Consider the following 22,633-nt stretch of genomic DNA (forward strand, 5'->3'; position numbering starts at 1 on the left):
GTTTATACACCTACTACTACATCATAGATTGATTAACTATCAGTACGGAAACTATCCTAACCTTTCTGAAGATGATTGACAGCTGCTGTGGACGCACAGACACAGGCATGGACATGCTGACGAGTCACGAGCCATAAAAGGCTTTTGCCTTAATATTACTTAAAGTCATCAATCAATCAATCTTTATTTCAGTTTGTACATGCAAACTGGGGATGGTGAGAAAAAAGCAGTGAATTATGCACCGCTTGACGGGCCTCACCACCCCTGCAAGTCAGCAGTAAGCACAAGGCAAAAACAACCACTGGTAAAAAAAAAAAAAAATGAATACAAGTGCATTTACAGAACAAGGTTGACAGAACATATCTCGTACATATCTGTCCTTACTGCTACTGTTCAGTGTGTGGCTGCTACTGCTGTATTGAGATGAGCAAGTCTAGCCTTGTCTTCTTCTCCAATTTCTCATTGTGCTGTGCAGTCCAGCAGCTGAGCATGTGTCTCTCTGTGCAGCTTGGGGAGGCTGTGCAGAAGAAGTGGCATGTGGATGCCTTGGTGGAGGTACTGCACAGGACCAGGTCCCTGCATCGCCTGGGCATCGACTGCAGTCTCTCACTTGGCCAGCTTCGCCGCCTCCTGGCTGCTGCTCGAGACTGTGCACCGCTTGAGGAGCTGCACTTCTCCACCATCCAGTTGGTCGGCCTGCTGCCATTCTACGTGGCAGTGGAGGAGACTGCCATGGCCCAGCGGGTGACCATTGGGAGGTATGCATGCTTCGTTTTTATATGGTTTCAGCTTCCTGTCTGTCGTTCATGCTTCAGAGGCGTGTGAAACAAAAATTTGGTGCATAGCCTACATCGGTCAAAGGATTGCATGCCACGGTTAAGACAGTGCTCCGAGCTTGTCATAATCGTAGTACTATTGCATTCTATAAAGAGTTCCTTTGTATGAATTGATAAATTCATGGGGTGCTCTTTCCAAGCTTCTCCTTCATATCTGCACACTTTTGGTGCGAAGCTTTCATTTTTTTACATGCCATATTTGCGGCCACAATGAATGCACTTATCTTCGCAAGGAATCTATCACAATATAGAAGGGGCATATAGAAAAAATTGCAGGGGCAAAAATGAAACAAAAAAAGGTTTGCTCGACCGTTACATTGATCAGTCAGAAATATGCCACCATTAGACCTTGTCACTCCTTTTTATTACATATAGACAACACTTTTTTTCTACAACGCACATGGCACAACAACTTCAGACATTTCACATTTTCCATTTTGAAGGCAGCCTTTAGAGATGAATTTGAAGGACTTTGTGGGTTGTTGTGAAAGCCGCCAACAAGGACCACCAGATCTTTATTAATTTGGAGCAACTCTGTAACTTGTGGCCAGCAGTAAGTTTCTGGTAGCCAGCATGACCGTGTCCCTGAGGAGTTGAAGCAGCCATGATTGGGAGACCGGGGCCTAAGATTTCACCACAGGGCATTCAGGAAAGCAGATGATGACAGGAGTTATTCAGGGTAAGAGTAAACTGGAGATTTATTTTACATATTTACGACATATGTGCAAGTGTACAAGCACGTTGAAGGGAGCGAGATAGCTCTTAATCAACTACGAGCACAGGTGAGTTGCATTCAAAGCAGCCCTCGTATGCTGCTTAAATCCCCTTTTCAGTCCACGATCCCTATAGCTGTGGAATGCACAGCTTCTCAATCGTCCAATGGGCGCTGAGCCGCTTCTTCTGGCTCCGCCCAGCTTCCTTGGCTCTGCCCAACTGTCCTATCAGCACATCACGAACAGATGCGCATCAATATGCACACACATCTCCTTGCACTTGACCGAAGAAGACTGTAGACCACTGTAGAATAGCCAGGTCGCCCTGTTGCTCGCTATGAAGCGGCTATGTCTCCGCTGGTTCCAGCCATAATTAGTAAATTTAGCTTTTTTGTGAGGTGCAGCAGTGGCGTAGCGGTAGAACATCTGCCTCGCATGCAAGAGGACCAAGGCTCAAATCCCAGTGCCGCGCAATTCCTCACCGGACTTAAAAAAAAAAAAAGAAAGAAAAAATAAATCTGCGTGTCGATGGAATTGCATAAACAGGTTTAGGGTGCGACCTGATGGTGACACCTCCGGCAATGCACTCCCGCACCAGAACACGAGTTGGCCACCCTGGTGCAGTAATTGGCCGCAACCTCTCATGATAAGCTCCATAAAACCCCAGCCCCCAGTCAACAGCGGCTGCGGAACAACTGACCACGGCGGCGGTCAGACCTGTGGCGCAGCAGGAGGGGCTAAGAATTCTGGCTCCGCTGGACAGGCCGCCATTGGAAACTGACCCTGGCAACGTTTAACGTTAGAACCCTAGCTAGTGAAGCTAGTTTAGCAGTGCTGTTAGAGGAACTAGAGGGTATGAAATGAGATGTCATAGGGCTTAGTGAGGTTAGGAGGCTGATTGAGGCATATACTGTACTGAAGGATGGGCATGTACTGTGTTATTGAGGCTTACCAGAGAGGCAACAACTAGGAGTAGGTTTCCTTGTCAATAAGTATATAGTTGGTAATACAGATGAATTCTATAGTAATAATGAGAGGGTGGCAGTCATCTTAATTAGGCCTAATAAGCGTCATAAACTGAAGGTTGTACAGGCCTATGCACCTACATGTAGTTATGATGACCCGGCAGTTGAAAGCTTCTACGAAGATGTCGAATCGGCAATGCGAAAAGTAAAGACGCAGTATACTGTACTAATGGGCGACTTCAATGCCAAGGTAGGGAAAAAGCAGACAGGAGACCAGGCAGTAGGTGACTATGGCATTGGTTCTAGGAATAGCAGGGGGGAGTTACTAGTTGAGTTTGCAGAACGCAATAGCTTAAGAATCATGAATACCTTCTTCAGTAAAAGGAAGAACCGGAAATGAACATGGCAAAGTCCTAACGGGGAGACTAAAAATGAAATTGACTTCATAATGTGTTCAACCCCCGCCATTGTGCAAGATGTAGAGGTAATCGGGAAAGTGCGATGCAGTGACTACAGGATGGTGAGGTCCTGAATTAGTCTAAATCTGAAAAAGGAACGCAACAGATTAGTAAGAAAGAAACCCATCAACGAATTAGTGGTGAGGGGGAGGGCAGTAGAATTCAGGATCTCACTCTAACCAAGGATGGCAGCATTACCCTAGAAGCAATGAACAATAATTTCAGAGATATTATTACTGAGTGTGTGGTAGAAGTAGGCGGTAGGATAGTTAGAGAGGATACCGGTAAACTGTCTAAGGAGACGAAAGATTTGATTAAGAAACGCCAGAGTATGAAAGCTTCTAATCCAACAGACCAGATTGAATTGGCCGAGATATCAAAGCTAATCAATAAGCGCAAGGTGGCCAATATAAGAAAGTATAACATGGAGAAAATTGAGCATGCTGTAAAGAATGGGGGAAGCCTTAAAGCGGTAAAGAAGAAATTGGGCATAGGCAAAAACCAGATGTATGCGATAAGGGACAAGGCGGGCAACGTCATCACGAATATGGACTAGATAGTCAAAGTAGCCAAGGAGTTCTATACAGGTCTCTACAGTAGCCAAAGTAGTCAGGATCGTAACAAGATTAGCGGCAGGGAAAAACAGTCAGACGTTCCACCAGTGACGAAGGACGAGGTCAAGAAAGCGTTAGAAACTATGAAAAGGGGGAAATCGGCTGGAGAGGATCAGATAACTACATATTTGCTAAAGGACGGGGGGGATATCGTGCTAGAAAAACTGGCCACCCTGTATACGCAGTGCCTGGTGTCATCATCGGTTCCAGAACCATGAAAGAATGCAAACATTATCTTCATTCATAAGAAAGGGTACTCTAAGGCTCTTAGAAATTACAGGCCAATCAGCCTACTGTCTGTTACGTACAAGGTATTTACTAAGGTAATCGCTAATAGAATCAGGAAAACCTTAGACTGGAATCAAGCAAAGGATCAAGCAGGTTTTCGGAAACGATACTCTATTATCGATCATATCCATACCATCAATCAGGTGATAGAAAAATGCTAAGATTATAACCAGCCCTTATACATAGCATTCATTGATTACGAAAACGCATTTGAAACCAGTTGAAACATTGGTGGTGATGCAGGTACTATTGTGAAATCAGAGGGCAGACGAGCCGTACGGGAAAGTGCCGGAAGACATATATAGTGGCTGCACAGCAACCATAGTTCTGCATAAAGAAAGTAACAAAATTCCCATAAAGAAAGGTGTTAGGCAAGGAGACACAATCTCCCCAGTACTATTCACAGCTTGCTTAGAGGAAGTATTCAGAGACTTGGAATGGGAGCAGTTAGGGATAAGGGTAGATGGAGACTACCTCAGTATAGTCGAGCCCACTTATAATGGCCCCTCTTAAGACGAACTTTCGCTTATAACGAACGAGACCGGAGCGACTGCCAAAATATACAATACTTCAATGGCACAAGATCGCACGTATAACGAACGTCCATGAGCGCTGCCGATCGGTTACAGCGAACGGACGGCGTAAACCCGGCGCCCTGATACGAGATAACGATGGGCTCCCATCCCTTTTGGTCTGTTTTCGCAATCCTCCTCGCAAGCGAGCTACCCTTTGCTTGCCGACGCGCGCTGCCTACGAGTGTCGGCACGTGGTGTGGCCTCCAAGGCCACGCTGCCGCCCCTCCTCGCAACTCCGCTCCCCTCTCCTCTTGCCATTCCCTCGTCTTCGCCTGTCTCCACGGCGCCGGCCGCCGGCATAGTCTTCGAAGTTTCGTCGTTTCGTTTCCTGGCTGTTCTATTGAGCGGCCGTGCCAGGGGCGCGGAGCGAGGCAGGCCTTTCCATACGCTAGCGGTTGTACTGTTTGCGCATTCAGTTGCCTCACAGTAGTACCGCCTCACAAAAGACTGACTAGCGTTGTGACAAACCTCTATAAACGCGACCGATGCGATAGCAAGCTACATAGCCAATGACAAATTGGAGCCAAGTTTACCAAATGCAGCTGCGATCTGCGATGATGATGATAATACAACTAGCACCGTTTTGCGGCGAGCGCGCCAATCCAAGCCTTATACAGTAAAAGCTCGTTAATTCAAATTCCACGGGGCCGCCAGGCCAGTTCGAATTAACCAAAATTCGAACTAATGAAAGTGAGCAAAAATTAAGGCGTTTGATGCCCGGAGGGCACGAAAAACATTTATTTAGCAAAAAAGTCTGTTATCATCTTCTGCTTCTTCTCTCTGAGGGCTACCGTACTCACTCGGTCTTCTAGCATGCGAATGCGACGCAGGGAGTCTTCTTCCCCCTCTTCAAAGCTGAAGAAAAAGCGCGCGACATTCAGTGCTCCCATAACTTCTGCCGCGGATAGACGCACGGGCTCTTGCTCCTCGTCGTCGTCCTCGTCTTCTGCCTCTTCTGGGACAGACTGCTCCCCAACAATTTCAGCGACAATGTCCTCATCACTTGGGGCACCGCACACTGCTGCATCGCTGTCTACTCCAACGTAATCATCAAAACTGACGTCCTGCAGCACAGCACGCACAGCCGCAGGCAGAGGCTCCAGACTCCCATCGTCGCCACTTTCTTTCATACTTCCGGCAGCAAAGCCACAGTGGTGGAAGCAGTTTGCAATTGTGGACGGCGTGACCTGCTCCCATGCACGCACCAACATGTGCATTGCTGTGAGCAATGTGATGGTGCTGGTCCTCTGGTTTCCAGTGCACAAAGTCATGCGCTCGATCATGTGGCGCCTATAGAAACATTTGATGTTTCTGATCACCTCCTGATCCATCGGCTGCAAGGCCGCAGTCGTGTTGGCGGGCAAAAAGACGAGCCTTGCTGCTTTCAGCTCGGCGTCGACTTTGTGTGCCGAGCAGTTATCCACAATGAGGAGAACTTGACGCTTCCCTAGCTCCATCCTCCGATCGAATTTCAAGAGCCATTTTTTAAACAATTCGCCCGTCATCCACGCCTTGCTGTTGGCGGAGTATTCCGTCGGCAGCGTCCTAATGTTCTTGAAACATCTAGGCTTATGTGCCTTGCCGACAACAAAAAGAGGGACCTTCTCCGTCCCGGTCATATTAGCGGCGACCAGAACAGTAATCCGCTCTTTGCTTCGCTTGCCGCCAGCGCAGCTGTCCCCTTTAAATGTTACTGTTCTGTCGGGCTGGAGCTTATAAAACAAAGCCGTCTCATCAGCATTGAATATATCATGTGCCGAGTAGCTTTCTAAGTACTGCTGCAGAGCACCGCTTCGCCACGTGGCACAAGTTTCTGCATCCACTTCTTTGGCTTCTCCAGACAACACCCGGAAGACAAGATTATGTCTGTCTCTAAAGCGGTGAAACCATCCTTCGGAGGCGACAAAATCTTCCACATTCAAGCGCAGGGCGAAATCGGCCTCCTTCGCCATGATAATTGGGCCGCTCAGTGGAATGTCAGTGCTTCTCATTTCTTTCACCCACGTGATCACAGCGGTCTCAATTTCCGGATACTTGGCTAACCGAAGCCTTTTTCTGTTGCTGGCGAAATCTTCGGCTTCATAGGCATCCTCGATGGCCTTCCTATTTCGGACGTACGTCGACAACGTGCTTGGTGGAATCCCGTGCTTTTTCGCGATTTCCACTTTGCTGGCCTTCCGTTCATCCACCTCGCGTAAAATAGCCACTTTCTCCTTCACCGTCTTGGCACAGTATTTCCCACGCGAACACATCTCGCGGACACAAGCTCACAACAAGCGGCGTGCAAAACGAGGGCTCACGAAATGCAACACGAAACCGTGGTCGATAACACTAAAACGTCGTTCCTCGAAGGAGTCGCGGCAGGAAAGACTGTTTAGTACTTGTTCCAGCACCCTAGCGGCGCCCCGATGGTTGTGCCATCTATCGTTCTGCCGTGAAAGCTTCCAACGATGGTTTTTAACAGCGCCGCTTGGCGGCGCGCAGTTTGAATTATGGGTGGCGGCGCCAATTTTTGAGTGAATTAACGAGCTGTTACGCGCATAGACTTCTATGCACTGCGGACCGGACCACGATGACTATTTCGAATTATCCAAAATTTCGAATTAACGAGTTGTTTAATTAACGAGCTTTCACTGTACTAACTGTGGCCTCCGAGCACCGTGCCGGCGGAGCCGGTCACGGAGTCATTCACATACTTCGTTTTCCTAGCAGGCCCTTTTTTGGACCAGTCCGAGCGGCCAACCCTTCTTGCTCCGTGCCCCTTGCACGCCTAGGCCTTGGTTCACTTTCTTTCGCACTTGTAACGAGGTGACTTTGAGCGCTGTGCGTCGCGAGTTCTTCATCCGTCTGCATCATGCCGAAGCTTGGACAGAAACATCGGGTGCTTAGTATAAATGACAAGGTGGAGATTGTCTGTGTCATCGAGAGAGGGGCAAAAAAATTTGTGCTGGCACGTGAGAGAGACTTGCCACTAACTACTGTGTGTGGCATTTGGAATGCCAGAGAAAAGCTACTCGGCAGTGCTGCTGCGACTGCGAAGAGATGTCGAGTACGAGGATCAACATTTCCAGATGTGGAGGAGGTGCTGGTGCGATGGCTGAAAACAGCTCGGTCGAAAAACCTACCAGTTAGCAGACCTCTCCTCGTTGAGAAAGCCCTGGTTTTCGCCTCGCAACTCAACCATGACAACTTTGTGTGCAGCAATGCCTGGCTAGCCAGATTCCGATGGCTTCGCCAGACATGTCGGATGAAGCCATCGTTGCCTCAGTGGTGGCGGAAGTGGCTCCAACTGACAATGACGATGGTGACGACACAGAAAGTGTGTAAGACCCGGGCCCGACAGTGGCAGATGCCGTGCGCGCTGTGAGTGCTATGCGGCTGTTCGCCGAAAAAAGGGGACTGGCCGAAAAGCTGGCTCGCGGCCTGAATGAGTCTGAAGCTGCTGTTGTCGCTGCTAGAGCACTGCGGCGTCAGGCTAAGATATAAAGGCTACATTTTTTTTTTTCAACCTACTGCCCGTTTCTGCTTGTTTTTTGGCAGGTAAGTGGGTAATTTTACGCTACTCCTGTTAAGCCGTAATACTGTGTAGTATGCACTTTTTCCAATGTCCGCCCAACTACGGCTTAACGAGGTTTTACTGTATGAAGGTTTTTGGTGCTTTGCTGGAATCCTTGACCTAGTTTCGCAAAATATCAATAAAGCGATAGCACCTTGGAGCCGCGAAGTGGCACCACTAAGCAATGCTTATGCTTGCGATATGCCGTAGCGTCCAACCCTACAACAACTTCCTGCAGAGAAAAACACTCCGTGGTAGAGCTTGCCGACCGGCGATGCACACCCTTGCAAAGGTGGAGAAGTGCTTCACTGCAACGCAGCTGTGCATATGACAGCGCTTCAAGGCACGGCCGGACTGCAGGCAGTGGACACTGCATGCCCTCTTCCCCCGTCTTCTGCCCGGCCGTGGCGAAGGAAGTGTAATAGTGGAGCTGCTGACATCAAAGCATCTCCCACTCATATCAGCAACAGTGCCTGTCCTACAAATGAAGCAACCACTGTTGTTATTAATATAAACAGCGCGAACATGAAGACAAAGGACAAGATAAAAGAAAGCCACAGTACAAGCGCTGTCTCACAACTGTGCCTAAGCCCTTTACTCCAAGGCCCAGAAAAAACAAACATGAAGAAAACGTAACAGTCACGTGAAACAACCCCTGGGTTCACCTGCTGCACAAAAAATCACTTAAATAAGACACCTCTTTGCTTGAAAGAGCAAGAGAAGTCTTGCTGACACACTTATTGTCCGTTGAAATAAAATATGATTCCATTATCTCTATCGTCATCTTCTCTTTGTGGCGATACAAAATCCTAACCTTGTCAAACTTAGGAGTGCACTTCTTCTTCTCCTTCTTCATTATTTCACATGAATGGCAATGTGATACCAGAAACGTTTTGTCCTTCCCACTTTCCAAGTTGTTCCAGTGTTCCTGTAGTCTCTTATTAATACATCGTCCTGTTTGTCCTATATAACTGGCTCCACAAGAGAGTGGAAGCCTGTACACAACACCTGTCTTGCATCCAACATATGGGTTTCTATGTTTCACCCCACAGTCTTGCTCCTTCGCTTCTCTTTCCCTTTGAATAGCCGGGCAGATCCTCTTCATCTTGAGCGGGGCGATCAATGCGACGTCAACACCATACCTCTTGCCTACATTTTTGAGGCCATGCGAAATTCTGTGCACATACGGTACCACTGCAACCTTCCTCTTCCTCTCATCCATGCTGGGCAGGAATTTCAGTCTGTGCGTTATTTTAAGGCTCTTCAGTACCCGGCAACTGGCCTCAATAATAACCGACTCCCGATAACCGGCCTTTGCAATTCTTGTCACTTGTCTTTCAAAACTCTTGCTCATGCCGTGGTAACAAGATTTCTTCAACGCATTTAATAAGCATGGGCAAGAGTTTTGAAAGACAAGTGACAAGAATTGCAAAGGCCGGTAAAAACAAGCTTTTTCTTGGCACATGATAGCCTTAGTTGCTCATGTGCCAAAAAACCCGACAGAACAACAGTCGTGGTGCTAATGTAGGCAACAACATCCTCCCTCAAAATCAGCCTTGAAAACAAAGGAAGAGATTGCCAAAATTAGCTGGACTGTGCTTTCCCATCTGTCTTACAGTTTTGGCTTGTCCGTTTTTCATCTTCGTGCTTTGTGGATCCAGATCTCGGATTGACAAAAGTGTCCTTCATGCCAAGAGGAAATGGCTTCACCAAATAGAAAAGTGCTTGTACAAATAAGCCACGCTTCTTCTTGTTTATCATTGGTACAAAGCCATACAGTTTGACAATGTAATGAAAAGCGATATATAAGTGGGGGGTGGTTTGGCTGCGACATTTGCAAAAGCTACAAATTATGAAAGCGGTGTTCGAGAAACAAAAGGAGGGTCATTACTTTTTGGATACCCCTCCTCGTGTATAGTATCTAATTCGTCGGAATGTTTTCACTTACGTTTTAGCAGCCCATCGGTTTGCTTTCTTTTTTTGCGACTGCTGAGCCCAAACTTTTGTGTGGGTGGTGTGGGGGTGCAGCTGCACCTCGTCCGCCCTGTACATGTCCCAGGTGGTGAGCACGCAGAGGGCACTGCTCTCCCTGGGCCAACACTGCCTCAGCTGCCTGGATGCCCAGAGCCTGCGGGAAACGTGCCTAGCCCTGGCCTCAGACTGCGGCCGCTACCTGACCGCCTTGCAGCTGTGCAGCGGCCAGTGCTTCGTCGACCTGGAGGCTGCTGAGGCCCTGGCCACCTACCTGATCTCGGCAGTTGGCTTGAAGGAGCTGCACATGGAGCTGCCCAGGTCATCCCGCTGGCCTCGCACTGTTGTCACTGGCCTGGCCCAGAACAACAGCATTGAAAAGCTCACCATTAAAGGTCAGAGGAGGCGCCATCTTACCTGTATCACCTATGGGGCTGAAACGTGGAGGCTAACGAAAAGGGTTCTACTTAAGTTGAGGACAGCACAGAGGGCCATGGGACGAAAAATGGTAGGGTAATGTTAAGAGGCAGGAAGCTTGCAGAGTGGATCAGAGAAATAACGCAAGTTACTGACATGCTAGTGGAAATCAAGAAGAAGAAATGGGCATGGGCAGGACATGTACTTCGAAGAGATGACAACCGTTGGTCGCTTAGGGTAACAAACTGGATTCCAAGGAAAGGAAAGCATAGCAGGGGGCGACAGAAAATCAGGTGGGCGGTTGAGGTTAAGAAGGTCGCAGCGGTCAAGTGGGTGCAGCTAGCACAGGACCGGGCCAACTGGAGAAATATCGGAGATGCTTCGTCCGGCAGTGGGTATAGTCTGCTGCTGCTGCTGTTGATGATGATGATGATGTGAGGAGGTGTTTCCAAACTGGTTTGTGGCACCCATGTCTGTCTCTGCCCTCTCCATTTTGTTACAGCTGGAAGAATTCAGATCATCGGCTTGCTTTGTAACCTGCAAATATTTTTATCCCGATCATTGCTGCTATGGGTGCTAGCCCATCCTGCACTAGATGCAAGTTTTGCATGGCAATAGGAAACATGTGGTGTGAATACTCTGTGTTTAGTGCTTTGAGGCAGTTGCTGTGGGCTTCGTGCCGGAGTAACAGGCACCAATCCGGGCACTCCTTGCGATGGGAATGGTAGACTGCGTGGAATGCTATGCACGTGTGCATCCCACAGATGCTACAGAGCTGTCCAGGCACTTGTTGCATTCTTCATTAGTTTTTTTCGTGCCGAAGTCATGCTGCAGTCAAACATCAAGTGCTGCGTTTCAGTGTCACATATGTGAACTCACCAGGGACAAAGGGTTTCAGCTTTCCCAGCAGGCCCTGTGACACCGAGTGACGGGAACTCTGGATCGTCGGATGGAGAAAGTGAGTTGCACCAATGTTCTATCAAACACTAGCGTGCAGCATTCTTTCACGATTAGATTTATTTATAAATTTTGCACCAGGATTCTTTTTTTTGTGGCATGAAGTACCAGGTGTTTTGATAAAGTCTGTCACTAATTTTGTAAAACAGGCATTTCGAGACTTAAAGGTGGCTTCTGTGGCATAGTGATTCCAGGCTGGCAGACATAAGGAAACGGGCATGTGACATGTAGCAAAGTGTTTACTTTTCGTTTTTGAATATGGTTACAATTGGAGATTTGTTTCTCGCCGTCAATGATCGCCATATCGGTTTTTAGAACTTCAAAAAAAAAGTGTTTTTCCTTCACTGGGGTTGAAAATAACTTGCCATTTTGTGCTGCTTTCAAGACTCGTCCGTTTTTGGTACACGCCACTCTGCAGTGTACGTGTCATGTGACCTTTCGTGTCATGGGAGGAGCTGTGTAGGTCATTTCGCATATGCACTAGGCTGACGTGCACTAGTGGACGTTGCCCTGCATGCTCCAAGGGCACGGTTTTGGAAGATGCGGAAGACAGCCAAAGTATTTTGAGCATGGACGATAGTCATGCTTTAAAATATTGTTACGGTTGTCCAGGCTTGGTAGGCACCGCTTAACCCTACACACTCAGGGTCGTCTTTGTCAGGCCGACCAAGAGACTTCGTTTTTCACTTGCTGAATTCCAGCATGGGATGCCAGTTAACACTATGACAAAATATGGCAAAAAAATAGTTGGCAGCTACAAATCTTTCAGGCAAGCTCCTCTCTTTAAACGTTATAAACATTCAAGTTTTAGAGATTAGTTCATTAGCTGATTAATTAGTCCCAGTGCTGGCTGTTGTTGTTGCTCATCCTGTTCGTATACACAGGTTAATATGATTGACCAGTTTTGTGATATCCAGCAACGCTGGTATTATCCGTTTACTTGATTCTAACACATGCCCATTTTTCGGAGCGAGAAAAATGAGTGCAGTGCCTTTAGGTGCAACATACTCCAGATTTCAAGAAACCAGCTTTCTCTGGAACAACCAACTTTTATTGTACAGTAGAACGTCGGTGATATGAATCTCACGGGGTCTCGAAAAAAATCGTATCATTCAAACATTCGTATCATCAAAATGAAAGGAAATAAGCATGCAGAAACATGGGAAAGGCAGTCGCGCAGATCCATTTATGTTCGAGAAAGTTTATTATGGTCGCGCGGTCACAGCTCGCCACTCGTGGCGCACAAAGTGCGACAGGTGATCATGACGTCGACGACGTGTGCCTCCGCGGACTTCTCACGGCGCATGCAGCACAAGATGGCGACATGCCAGCCACGCTGTGCCATAGATATGCCGTAGACTGCTCGTGATGCGTACAGCGCGAGTAGTGGCCCCGAAGTCTATCATTTGTGGCCCGTGCGCACCCACCGCATGCGCCGCCTCATGCGCAGCCAACTACTACTCACGGCCACGGGTCGCTGCAAACCTTTCGCTATGTGAAAAACGATCACTATGCCGGCGATGTGCGGTCCGCCCGCCTCCGCGTACTTCTCGCGATGCATACAGCATGACTGAAAATAGCGACATCTGAGCCGCGTGGCACTGCAAATTGCTCGCAGATCGCGATCGCAGAGCCAGCGATGTCCGGTCCGTGTGCACCCGCCGCGTACGCTGCCACCAGCTATGGCAGTTGCGATGTGTGCGGTTTGTGGGACACTCGCCGCTGAAAGCTTTTCGCAGTGTGAGCCCGACAGTTGCGATGTCGGCGAGGTGCGGACCACGCATCATCTCAAACTGCTCGTGATGCATAGATACAGCGTGGCTGGCGATCGTGGAGTGAACGATGTGCAGGCGCTAGGTTTGCTCAAGGTTACGGTCGCAGTTTGCGCGTTCGTATCATTCGTTTTGACGCGGGAGAGTGTTCGGACCATCCGAAATTTTCCACACTGTACACAATGCACTCTGGCCGGGGAATTTCGCGAATTTATATCATCCCGAAATTCATATCAACCGGATTTGTATCACCAAGATTTTACTGTAATTGTAATTACTCCAAGGTGACAGTGAAGTGAATGACGCTAAAGCCTGAATTTTAACCTCTCGGCGCATGCTTGCTTGCTTTAGAATCGAAATAGCATCTTTTCACACAGTTTTTAATCAAGATCAAGCACAGAGTGCCTTAAAACATTCTCTGGGCACATTCTATCTCGGACATTCCCCGACTACTTGCTAGCTCGAGTCCTGCATTTGATTTTTCTTGCTTGGGCAGTACAGAAATCTTGCTTCACAGTATAGCTCCAGAGAAAGTAGTGTCCTGTGCGGCCGTACCGAGTTAAACTCCTTGTGCATTGTGACTTAGTGTTCCTGAGCACGATATTGTGTATAAAACCTTGAAAGGAGCTTCATGGCTGCTCTCTAAGCAACTGTAACGCTTTTGAATCTTGCATCTTCGCTTTCTTGACTTGCAATTTGCTACACGTGGACGCGTTCAGAGTGCCGAGCACGGATTTTTTGCTTGTATGATGCAGAAGTTCTTCACCTGTTTCGCGACTTTGTCAGCTTGCAGGCCTGAAAGCGTCGTAAGTGAAGTGCTCTGTGCTTGAGCAGCTAACGCTCGTTGTAGTTAATAATAATAATATGTTTATTTCAAATAGTTAATACAAATATGGGCCTGCTGAAGCCATAGAAGCCTTACGCGGTAGTGCCCGGTAGCAGCTTACGCACCAGGTATACACTGTTGCAAAGACACACACAACAGAAACGAGAAAACAGTGTCAATTCATGAAGGCAAGGAAAGAAAAATACAACATGCCATCGACAAGTGAACAGTGATTAGTGACATAATTTAACCAAGAACGATTTCAATTTATTACGAGTGTTAAGGGAAAGATTTCTTTAGTTGTTTGGTGGACTTGTGGCACATAGTACTTCTGAAAGTGCTTGCTATGGCTAGTGTGTGGTTTTGGTAGTGTAAAGCGATCCCGAGCACGAAGATCATGGATGGGAGCATAAGGTACTGGCCTCGAGATCGAGCAGAGTCACCACCTAGCGGCGTAGCGGCGAACCCTACCCAGTATGGATGCGTGTTCGCATCCCATGCCAGCCCCTAGTGATTTACATGTGTGCTTGCGGTGTGTACAGGAGTGCTTTTTGTTTGTTTTGCGGTTCCTGTGCGCTCTTGCTTACCTATCTGCCCCCGGCAAAATAAATATGAACAGGCTATAACCCCACGCTTCATTAAAGGCCCACTGTCCACCCTCCGGTCGAAAATATTTTCTTCCCTGGTGACTGTGAGACTTCGCCCCTAGAACGCAAGGCCGCAAAATGTTTTTGAGAAGAGTAACTAATAATGCATTTACAGCCACCGCAATCACCCGATTCTGTCATGCTTCTCTCCTTCCGTTCCCTCGCAAAGGTTTTTCACTCTCCTGCCCGAGGTCGTCTAGCCTCCGCAAGACAAATTCCCCTTCCTCCTCCGCGTTTGGCGGGAGGTGGGGCGTGGCACTCCGCGAGCGCTAAAAAAAGAAAAAACGGCCGAGGGAGCGCGCGCAGCTGGGTCTAGTCTGGCCGTGGCGCGGGAAAAGCGCGCAGCGAGAGGTAGACACCCATCCTTCTCCCGTCAGTCAGCGAGACGGACCAATGGACGTCGTTTGCGGTACGTACGTCATTACTGTGGCCCGTCGGGCCAGCGCAGGAAACGGGGAAGCTGGCTTCCCAAAGGAGAGCATGAGAGAGCTTTGAATTGTATTTTCGATGCTTTGCGGCGCGTGTTTCACTGTAGCATTTTGCACAGACTATCTCCGGTACCTGATCGAAACACTGGGCTCCTTTGCTTAAAAGGGCCTTCCCTGGACAGTGGCCCTTTAAAAAAAAATACCTGTCTATATCGAGTATGTCACGCTGGAAAGGACATCATCAGTTGCGGTCTTCGGCGCTTGAGATTCTTGACTATCCGTGTCTCAAATGAAGCGCTGCTGTCGTTAGGCGCCGTGTCTAAGAAAAACAGGTTGCTACCGTCAGTGCAACTTAATGCAAACGCTGAAACATTGTATACTGCTGTTTCTGTTTGGAATACCGCAACTGCTGAAACATGCGACCACAGACTGCTGCATAGCGAAATCCAGTTTGAACAAGCCCATCTGTGCCTCTGTATCCACGATAGAGTTGTCTGAGTAAGTTTTTTTATTTTTTTTTATTTTTTTTTTTTTTTTGCTGTTAAACCTTTATCGCGGTGTCTCAGTGGCAGGGTGCTTGACTGCTGATTTCGAGAATGGGGGTTCGATCCCGGCTGTTTAGAAAGGCACTCCTCGGCTGTAGGATTTGATTGCACATTAAACAGTCCCATGCGGTCAACAATACCGAGGCCTGCCCCTACATCATCCGTTATATATGGTTAATGTCGCATGGCGCGTTGAACCTGTACATGCATTTTTTTTCTTTCTTTTTCTGTCTGTTGAAGGCTTCTGCGCATCCGTAACAGTGGTAATGAGCACATTTCGCTTTAAAGAAATGCTCGAACGTTTGAGAAACAAATTTTCCCAGCACCTGTTACATTCATCATCATCATCATCAGCCTGACTATACCAGCTGGAGGGCGAAGGCTTCTCCCATGCTTTTCCAATTAACCCGGTCCTGTGCTAGCTGCATTCACTTGACCCCTGCAATTTTCTTAAGCTCATTCGCCCACCTCACTTTCTGCCACCCCCTGCTATGCTTTCCTTCCCTTGGAATCCAGTTTGTTACCCTAAGCGACCAACGGTTATCCTCTCTTCCCACTACATGTCCTGCCCATGCCCATTTCTCCTTCTTAATTTCCACTAGAATATCAGTGGCTTGAGTTATTTCTCGTCGCTAAACATTACACTAAATATTACATTAAATACACATAGATCAATGTACACTGGTAGCCCATTAGAATCATTAGAACCCCTTCTCGTTTGTGCTGTCTTTCGAGCAAACTGGTTGTTTCTGACAAGGGGTGTGAAATAGCTTCATACGGGCTCAACCATCTGTGTTTAGTTCAGGAATAAATACATATTTATGGTCACGTGATAAGATGAACTCCTTTTCTTTCAGGATAGTTTTATATCCGTCACCTGTTTTGGAAGTAAACGACAGAACCGCCACAAGTCACTGCTCAGCAATTACGATGAATAAGAAATCTTCAGCCTTCAAAATTCTTTGCCAGAACATGACAGTGACCAAGCGCAGTTTTTAGGATGTCTTCGCAGCTACTGATTCGTAGCTTTCACTTTAATGTTGCTGAAAATTAATCACTAATTGTCCTAAATTTTGTTAAGTGTGTAAAACTTCTGTCGCATGACGAAATTCATTGCCATTAAAAAAAACAAGTTACACTACTAATTTTCCATTTATAAACATCATACACATCAGAAATTCCTTATACTTCCCTAGGTTTCAGGAAATCATTTAGAGTCATTTCACAGTGCAACACCAGATTAGCTGCTGCAAGAAGCCTTGTTGTGAGCTCGGCAAACTCAATCCACTCAACGCTCTACACATGACCAGTCAGCTTTCCTTTGCGGCGAGGTTTCCTGTACAGTGTCGGCGTAATCTCATTTTTGGGGAATACTTGTGCCTGGTTGTCTATAGCCAGAGTTAATGGGTGTAGCTCTAGTTTTTATGCGGCTCTTGGAAGTTTTCGTTCTTTTGCTGAGCCATTCGTGTACAGCAAGGTTATTCTGTCTCATCGATAGGCTCACTTTCCCATCGTCAGATAGTGTAAGAGATGCATCAGTTACGGCTTCTGTGTTAGTGCTAAGATGGTACATTGAAATTCATTTCGGGCGCCAGCAAGTTGAGAAACGCGCAGCTGCATTGAATTCCATAATGCGGCAGTGGAGCCCAAGACTACCAGAATTAATATTGTAGCAATCCCGAAGAAGAGAAAACACATAAAAGAAGACAGGGAAAAGGACGTTGAAAAAGATGTGGAGACTCTCAAGCCCGTGCCAGACTTACAGTCGTTGGTCAGCTGAGTTCTCTGCCTCCTCGACCTGTGCAGTGCTTCGACGTCAAACCCCTGTCGTAACAATATTTATGGATGCTGGAATGTCAAAATACTCTAACGTCTGCTCTGTGCATAAAATATATAACCTAATATGCCCAGCCATCACCTACCTCCCCTTAATCAAAAGTCAAAATATTTGTTTAAAACCTCAGAGTCATCGCCAGCCCATAAAAAGTGTAAATCACAGGATGAAGACAAGCCCGCTTGCCAGTTTTCTTTGCTTACGACTTTTTTTCTTATCTGCTTCGGCATTGCCCTTGCACCTTTTGGTTGCTGCTTGTCTTTTCTTTTTGTCTTTTTTTTGTGTCTGCTTTTGAATCAACATTTTGTTTGTTTTGTTTTTCTACTCGGCTCGCTTTTGGGCACAGGCTGACCACAGTCACGGCTTCAAATTGAGCTCTTCTAGAGCTGCCCTCGCATGACACAAGCTGTGGATTTCGCAGAGTAAAACATTATATTATGAATCTTGCGAGCAAGATAAGATCCCGTGATTAAGATTGTCAAACCGTACTAGATGCAAAAAAAGAAAAGCATATTTTCTAGCTTTTTTCATTTTTTGTTTTCGGTCCCTGAAGTTTGAAAAATTAACCTCTTCGTTTTTATGGCTCACATATTTTCTTTTTTTGTGCGTAATAGCATGCTTTGCAGTACAAACCGCTATTTACAAAAATAGGTACACGCAGCGCCGGTGATAGGTGGCCCATGCTAGATTTTTGTTTTTATCACATTCATATGGTGGTCCGATATTCACATCTTTTCATTATTTGTGCTGAAAGTAAGGTTTCTTCCATTTCTAACAGCTTCAAGACTTGAATCCATGCTGCAAAGTGCAGTATTTTCTTTTCCTCTGAGATGCTCGAAATATGGATTTTACTGTTCCAAAACTAAGATTTTTCTGCTTCAAAAATTGCTACAAATTCTATTTGAATGGGCGCCACGTGGAAGCAGGTCACAGTAGCAGTTTGCGCTATGCTGCAACCCCCTATTATTGACATGCAAACGAGACATGGGGAGTGGCAAAGTTCGTGATCTGTGAAGCTGATTCTTCTCTGAAAAGTGGTTTGTTTCAAGTTCATGGATTTTTCGGACTGTTCGATTATTCTGACCATTGTGTGGGTTTTCCCTTGTCCAAAAATCGGTTGGCGACTGTATACTGAAACCTTCGAGATTACTTTTGCCAGAGACAGTTGCGTCTGTGGTGCCTCTATGATTTCACAGAGAGAGAAATGTTTCTTTCTGCAAGCCTTGGGTGATTGTTGTGTATAAAGTAAAATGCTAATTCGGGAATTCTAAAAATTTGAACTAGGTGCGTGGTCCCAGCTGACGCCCATGTAAGTCTATGGCATCCGATGCTGATTGATTAAAAGTAAGGATGTGCTCGCTCTGGTTAATTTGGACGAGGGATCCTATCGGGGTGTGGCCCGCACAGCCAGAGATTACTGAAATGGACCTCTCTGAACCAGAATTAGTTAGAATAGTGGTGCCCATGCGCTTCATGCGCGATAAAGCGAGCACGACAATGATCGGAAGTCCTCCATTTGCGAAATAAAACTCAGTCGCTTACTTTCCGTTTCACGTTTAACTTTACATCCTGCGGCTGTGATCAGGTGTCTGCATCAGCTTGTCACGCCATTCTTTATATGTTCTTTTTTCAATGATGTCACACTTTTCCCAGTGCGCTGAAACTCCGCGCTAGTCCAATGCCCCCTTCTTCTAGATGGTGCTGTGCAGTTTTACCACACTGTTTGCTTCACCACAGTGCTTTGCAACTTGTCTTTGTAGTGAAGTATCCTGAATGAAGCGGTTTTATGAAGGGGCAAGACTTCTACTGCATCGCACTACAAAATGGGTAGCGGAAGCCTTAATGATTTTGGAGCACTTCTTCAGTTCCTGACAGTGTGTGCGAAGCAAAGCACTTGAAGAAGCCGGGAAAAACTTGTTCTTATTTGGACTTCATCTCAAGTGCAGACAGTCATGCAGCTATTTTCAGATGAAATAACTTATGAAAAGGGCTTTTGGATGTTGTTACAAGGCTATTCGATAATTGTAACTTTCTTTTAATTCAAACATTTTCTCTGGTTCCTTGAAGGCCAAATTAATGAGTGTGCTGTACTGTTGTACAGTGTCTCCTGTTAAGATAAACTCTCGGATAAGGTGAACAATGAAAGACCACTGGTTCGTTTCCCATAGTGCTCAGTATAAAAAAATATCCACTGTTTTGTGTGCACTTCGGTTAAGGTGAACTTTTTCAGTGACCCCGCACAATGCCACTTACAGGGTGTATGCGTGGCACTGTCATGGGAAAGCAAAAAAAAAAAAAAAAAAAAAAAGCGTCCACAAGATAGCTTTCGTGCATCACTGCAAAGGACTGCCAGGAAGCGCTGTCTTACGGGAGCTTGCTTTCTTGCCAGTGCAGGAAAGGCAGGACACCATCGCAACTGCATTAACAGAGGTTGGACATGTTCATATTTCGGCATCACGCATGCGTCATGTGCTGCGTCTTGCCTTGTACAGACTAAAAGGCATATATGGGCAAAGTACGCCCACTCGTTGCCTTGACAAGACGTGTTACCGCGTTGCGAAGGTTGCCGGACATCGATGCTGTGTGTAATGCCTGCGACACACGGAAATGTGAATGATGTGGCTCGTCACGGAGTGGGTAACAGCTATGCTGCGAATAGAGGTCAGGGAGTCGCACATTAGTATACTTCTGGCCACCCCTGCAGTATTCAAATCAGCACGGAAAGAAAACACCAGGAAAGAGAAACAAAAATAGCCACTGTGGGGTACAATGAAAAAGATGTGGCAGTTTAAAAATAAAACTAGGCCGCTGCCGTTTTCAAGTATTGTGACCTGGTTTAGAGCTCTCAGTCTTCTTCTCACTTCATGCATAGTGCAACAAATTCACTTATATTATCTCTCTGAATGAGAGAGAATATTCTCTTATTCTCTCTTTGGAAGTCTAGTTTATCAATTGTTTAATGTGACATATACGTTTAAATACCCTAAACTGCTCATATATACTTTTAATGTTTTTCTGTTATAGATGAGCATCTGATAAAAACAACAAATTTTTTGTTCCCTAAAGGGCATCTCAGTGGTTCCTTTTTTTTAAGATTTCGAGTTTGTAATCCTATCACACTCTTCAAAATCCATTCTCTGCAGTACAAAAAAACCTATTTTTTGAAATAACAAGTACAGCTTGTTTAAAGGGAGAGAACACTGGAATTTAGGTCTCGATTTTTTTTCGCCGTGGTGGAAAGATTGATGTCTAAAATGTTCGATTCTATAACGGTTTTGTTAGAAACGCTGTAGAAAATTTTTACCGGGAATTTTTCAATTAATGCATGCGCCCGTTTTTATGTAGTCCGATGCTGGAAACCATGAACAGCGACCGCGATGACGACTGGTGGTCGACAAAAAAGACGTACCGAAAACAAATATAACTTTCACTCGCCAGACAGTAATCAGACATTTTTTGCGTAGAGTAACGTCCTTTTCAGTTTCGCACTCAATGCTGTTACGGCAAAATAATGCACGCCCTCGTCGACGAAAGTTTCAGTGGGCACTGTCATTGCCTAATTCACGAAATTGCAAACACTGTAGTGCCATCTAGTGGCAGAACCTGAAATCATATCTCTCTCGGTGCGAAAGCAGGGGTGGTTTTTAATTAAGGACGCACTAGAGAGAGCGCAAAATATAATAAATCATGGCAAGCACTCCTCGAAAAAAAAAACGAACAATGTGCAGTTAGGAAAAACAGTGATATTTTGGTGACATGTAGTCACGTGGGCGTCTACACTGAAAGTACTCGGGGTTCTCCGCTAGATAGCGCCTTGGTTGTTTTTATGCGATTTTCAAATGCAAATTAAAATTGTAAAGCCTCTTTTCTTTGATATTGTAGTGCTCGATCTGTACTATATGAGGCAAGATCTTTTCATCTCTACCATAATCTCATGACATATTTTGGCCAGTGTTCTGTCCCTTTAAGAAAGCAGAAACGATGAAACCAAAACAAAGTATGTTTCGGCCAACCTATGACGTCACGACATACCAAGCTATCACGGGCACAGCCAGGAAAAAAAGGATTGTGTGCATGGTAATTAGCTAAAGTGGCAATTGGGCCATTACTTGTTTGAAGTGACTAAGAGCAAGCTCAAAGCTTTCTCTTGCAGCAAATGCAGAGCGAATATGCAGTGGTCGTGCATCCGGTTACATCACGTGCCAAAGGTTGCTCATAGAAATGTGCCCGATTGATGCCTTCAGATGGAAAATTTTAAAATTTATTTGCACTGCAACAAAACATTGCAGCGCTGCGAAATTTGGTATAAATGACCAAAAAACTGTGGAGAACATTCGGCGAAAGTTTCAGTAAAATCGGAGAAGTTGAAAAAGAAGGCCTGGGTTACTCTTTCAAGTACCTCTGGAGGAAATATGCTGTGCAGTCTTTAGGCTGTTTATCATTTCCCATAATCTTATTTCTTTTTTTCTACCTTGTCCTGACAAAGTTTGGTTTATTGTATGAGTATTTTGTGCTTTCTTTGGCTTGTTTTTTCCGCTTCTTTATTGTTATCTTTTCCTCTTCCATATTTTTCTGTTTTGTTTACCACCGCTTGTCGCTCTAGCTGAGTGAATTCATAGTAATTCATAAGAAAACTATTTAAGAATTCATAATTATTCATGTTTTTTATTTCATTTCCTGGGTGATTTCTCGCTCTGTGTTCCTTTTGCTAGCAATTCATCTCCTAGATGTCTCATTCAAGATATGTGTTCGTGATCAGCTGTGTGTGGAGTAGGTACCGCACGTGCAAGGTGTTCACTCTGCGTTTTGTTGCATTTTTGTGTCTCCCAAGGCACCTGCTTACTTGCTTTTCCTTTTCTTAACCCGACTTCCCTTAAACAGCCATAAGCCATTGTTCCAAAGGCAGTGCTCATATTTACTGAAAGCAGCTGCAGATTTCTAGCTTTGCTCCTCCAGTATTCGTTGGCACGGCTGACTGCTTTTTTTGTTTCAGCACCTGAAACCTGCTTCATTCTTGTCACTACAAAGCCTGCTAGAACATTGCAGCACAAGGAATACCAGATAATTTTTTTCCCTCAAAACTGTGTGCATTATACATTAGTAAATTTGGTACGGCACCACAGAAGCCATCTTTAAACATCGAAAAGGCCTATTTCTAACATTTAGTAGGGTACCTCTCTAGGCGTATGTTGGGATAGAGTAAAGTCACCTGGTGTTGAGCTTGCAGTTAC

At 46.0% G+C, this 22,633-nt stretch overlaps 1 protein-coding gene across 2 annotated transcripts in view; it reads left to right on the forward strand.

Moving 5' to 3' along the window:
- The window catches only part of LOC146193250 (uncharacterized), an 84,526-nt gene that overhangs the window by 34,659 nt on the left and 27,234 nt on the right, over positions 1-22,633 (forward strand). For both annotated transcript variants that reach the window (XM_084602625.1, XM_084602626.1), the window contains exons 5-6: positions 508-758; positions 10,034-10,371. In XM_084602625.1, coding sequence (XP_084458751.1) covers positions 508-758; positions 10,034-10,371 — 589 coding nt within the window. The remainder of the gene's footprint in view (positions 1-507; positions 759-10,033; positions 10,372-22,633) is intronic.

Source organism: Amblyomma maculatum, chromosome 4, assembly GCF_055883805.1.
Source record: "Amblyomma maculatum isolate TAMU_Amacu chromosome 4, ASM5588380v1, whole genome shotgun sequence".
Classification (NCBI taxonomy): domain Eukaryota; kingdom Metazoa; phylum Arthropoda; class Arachnida; order Ixodida; family Ixodidae; genus Amblyomma; species Amblyomma maculatum.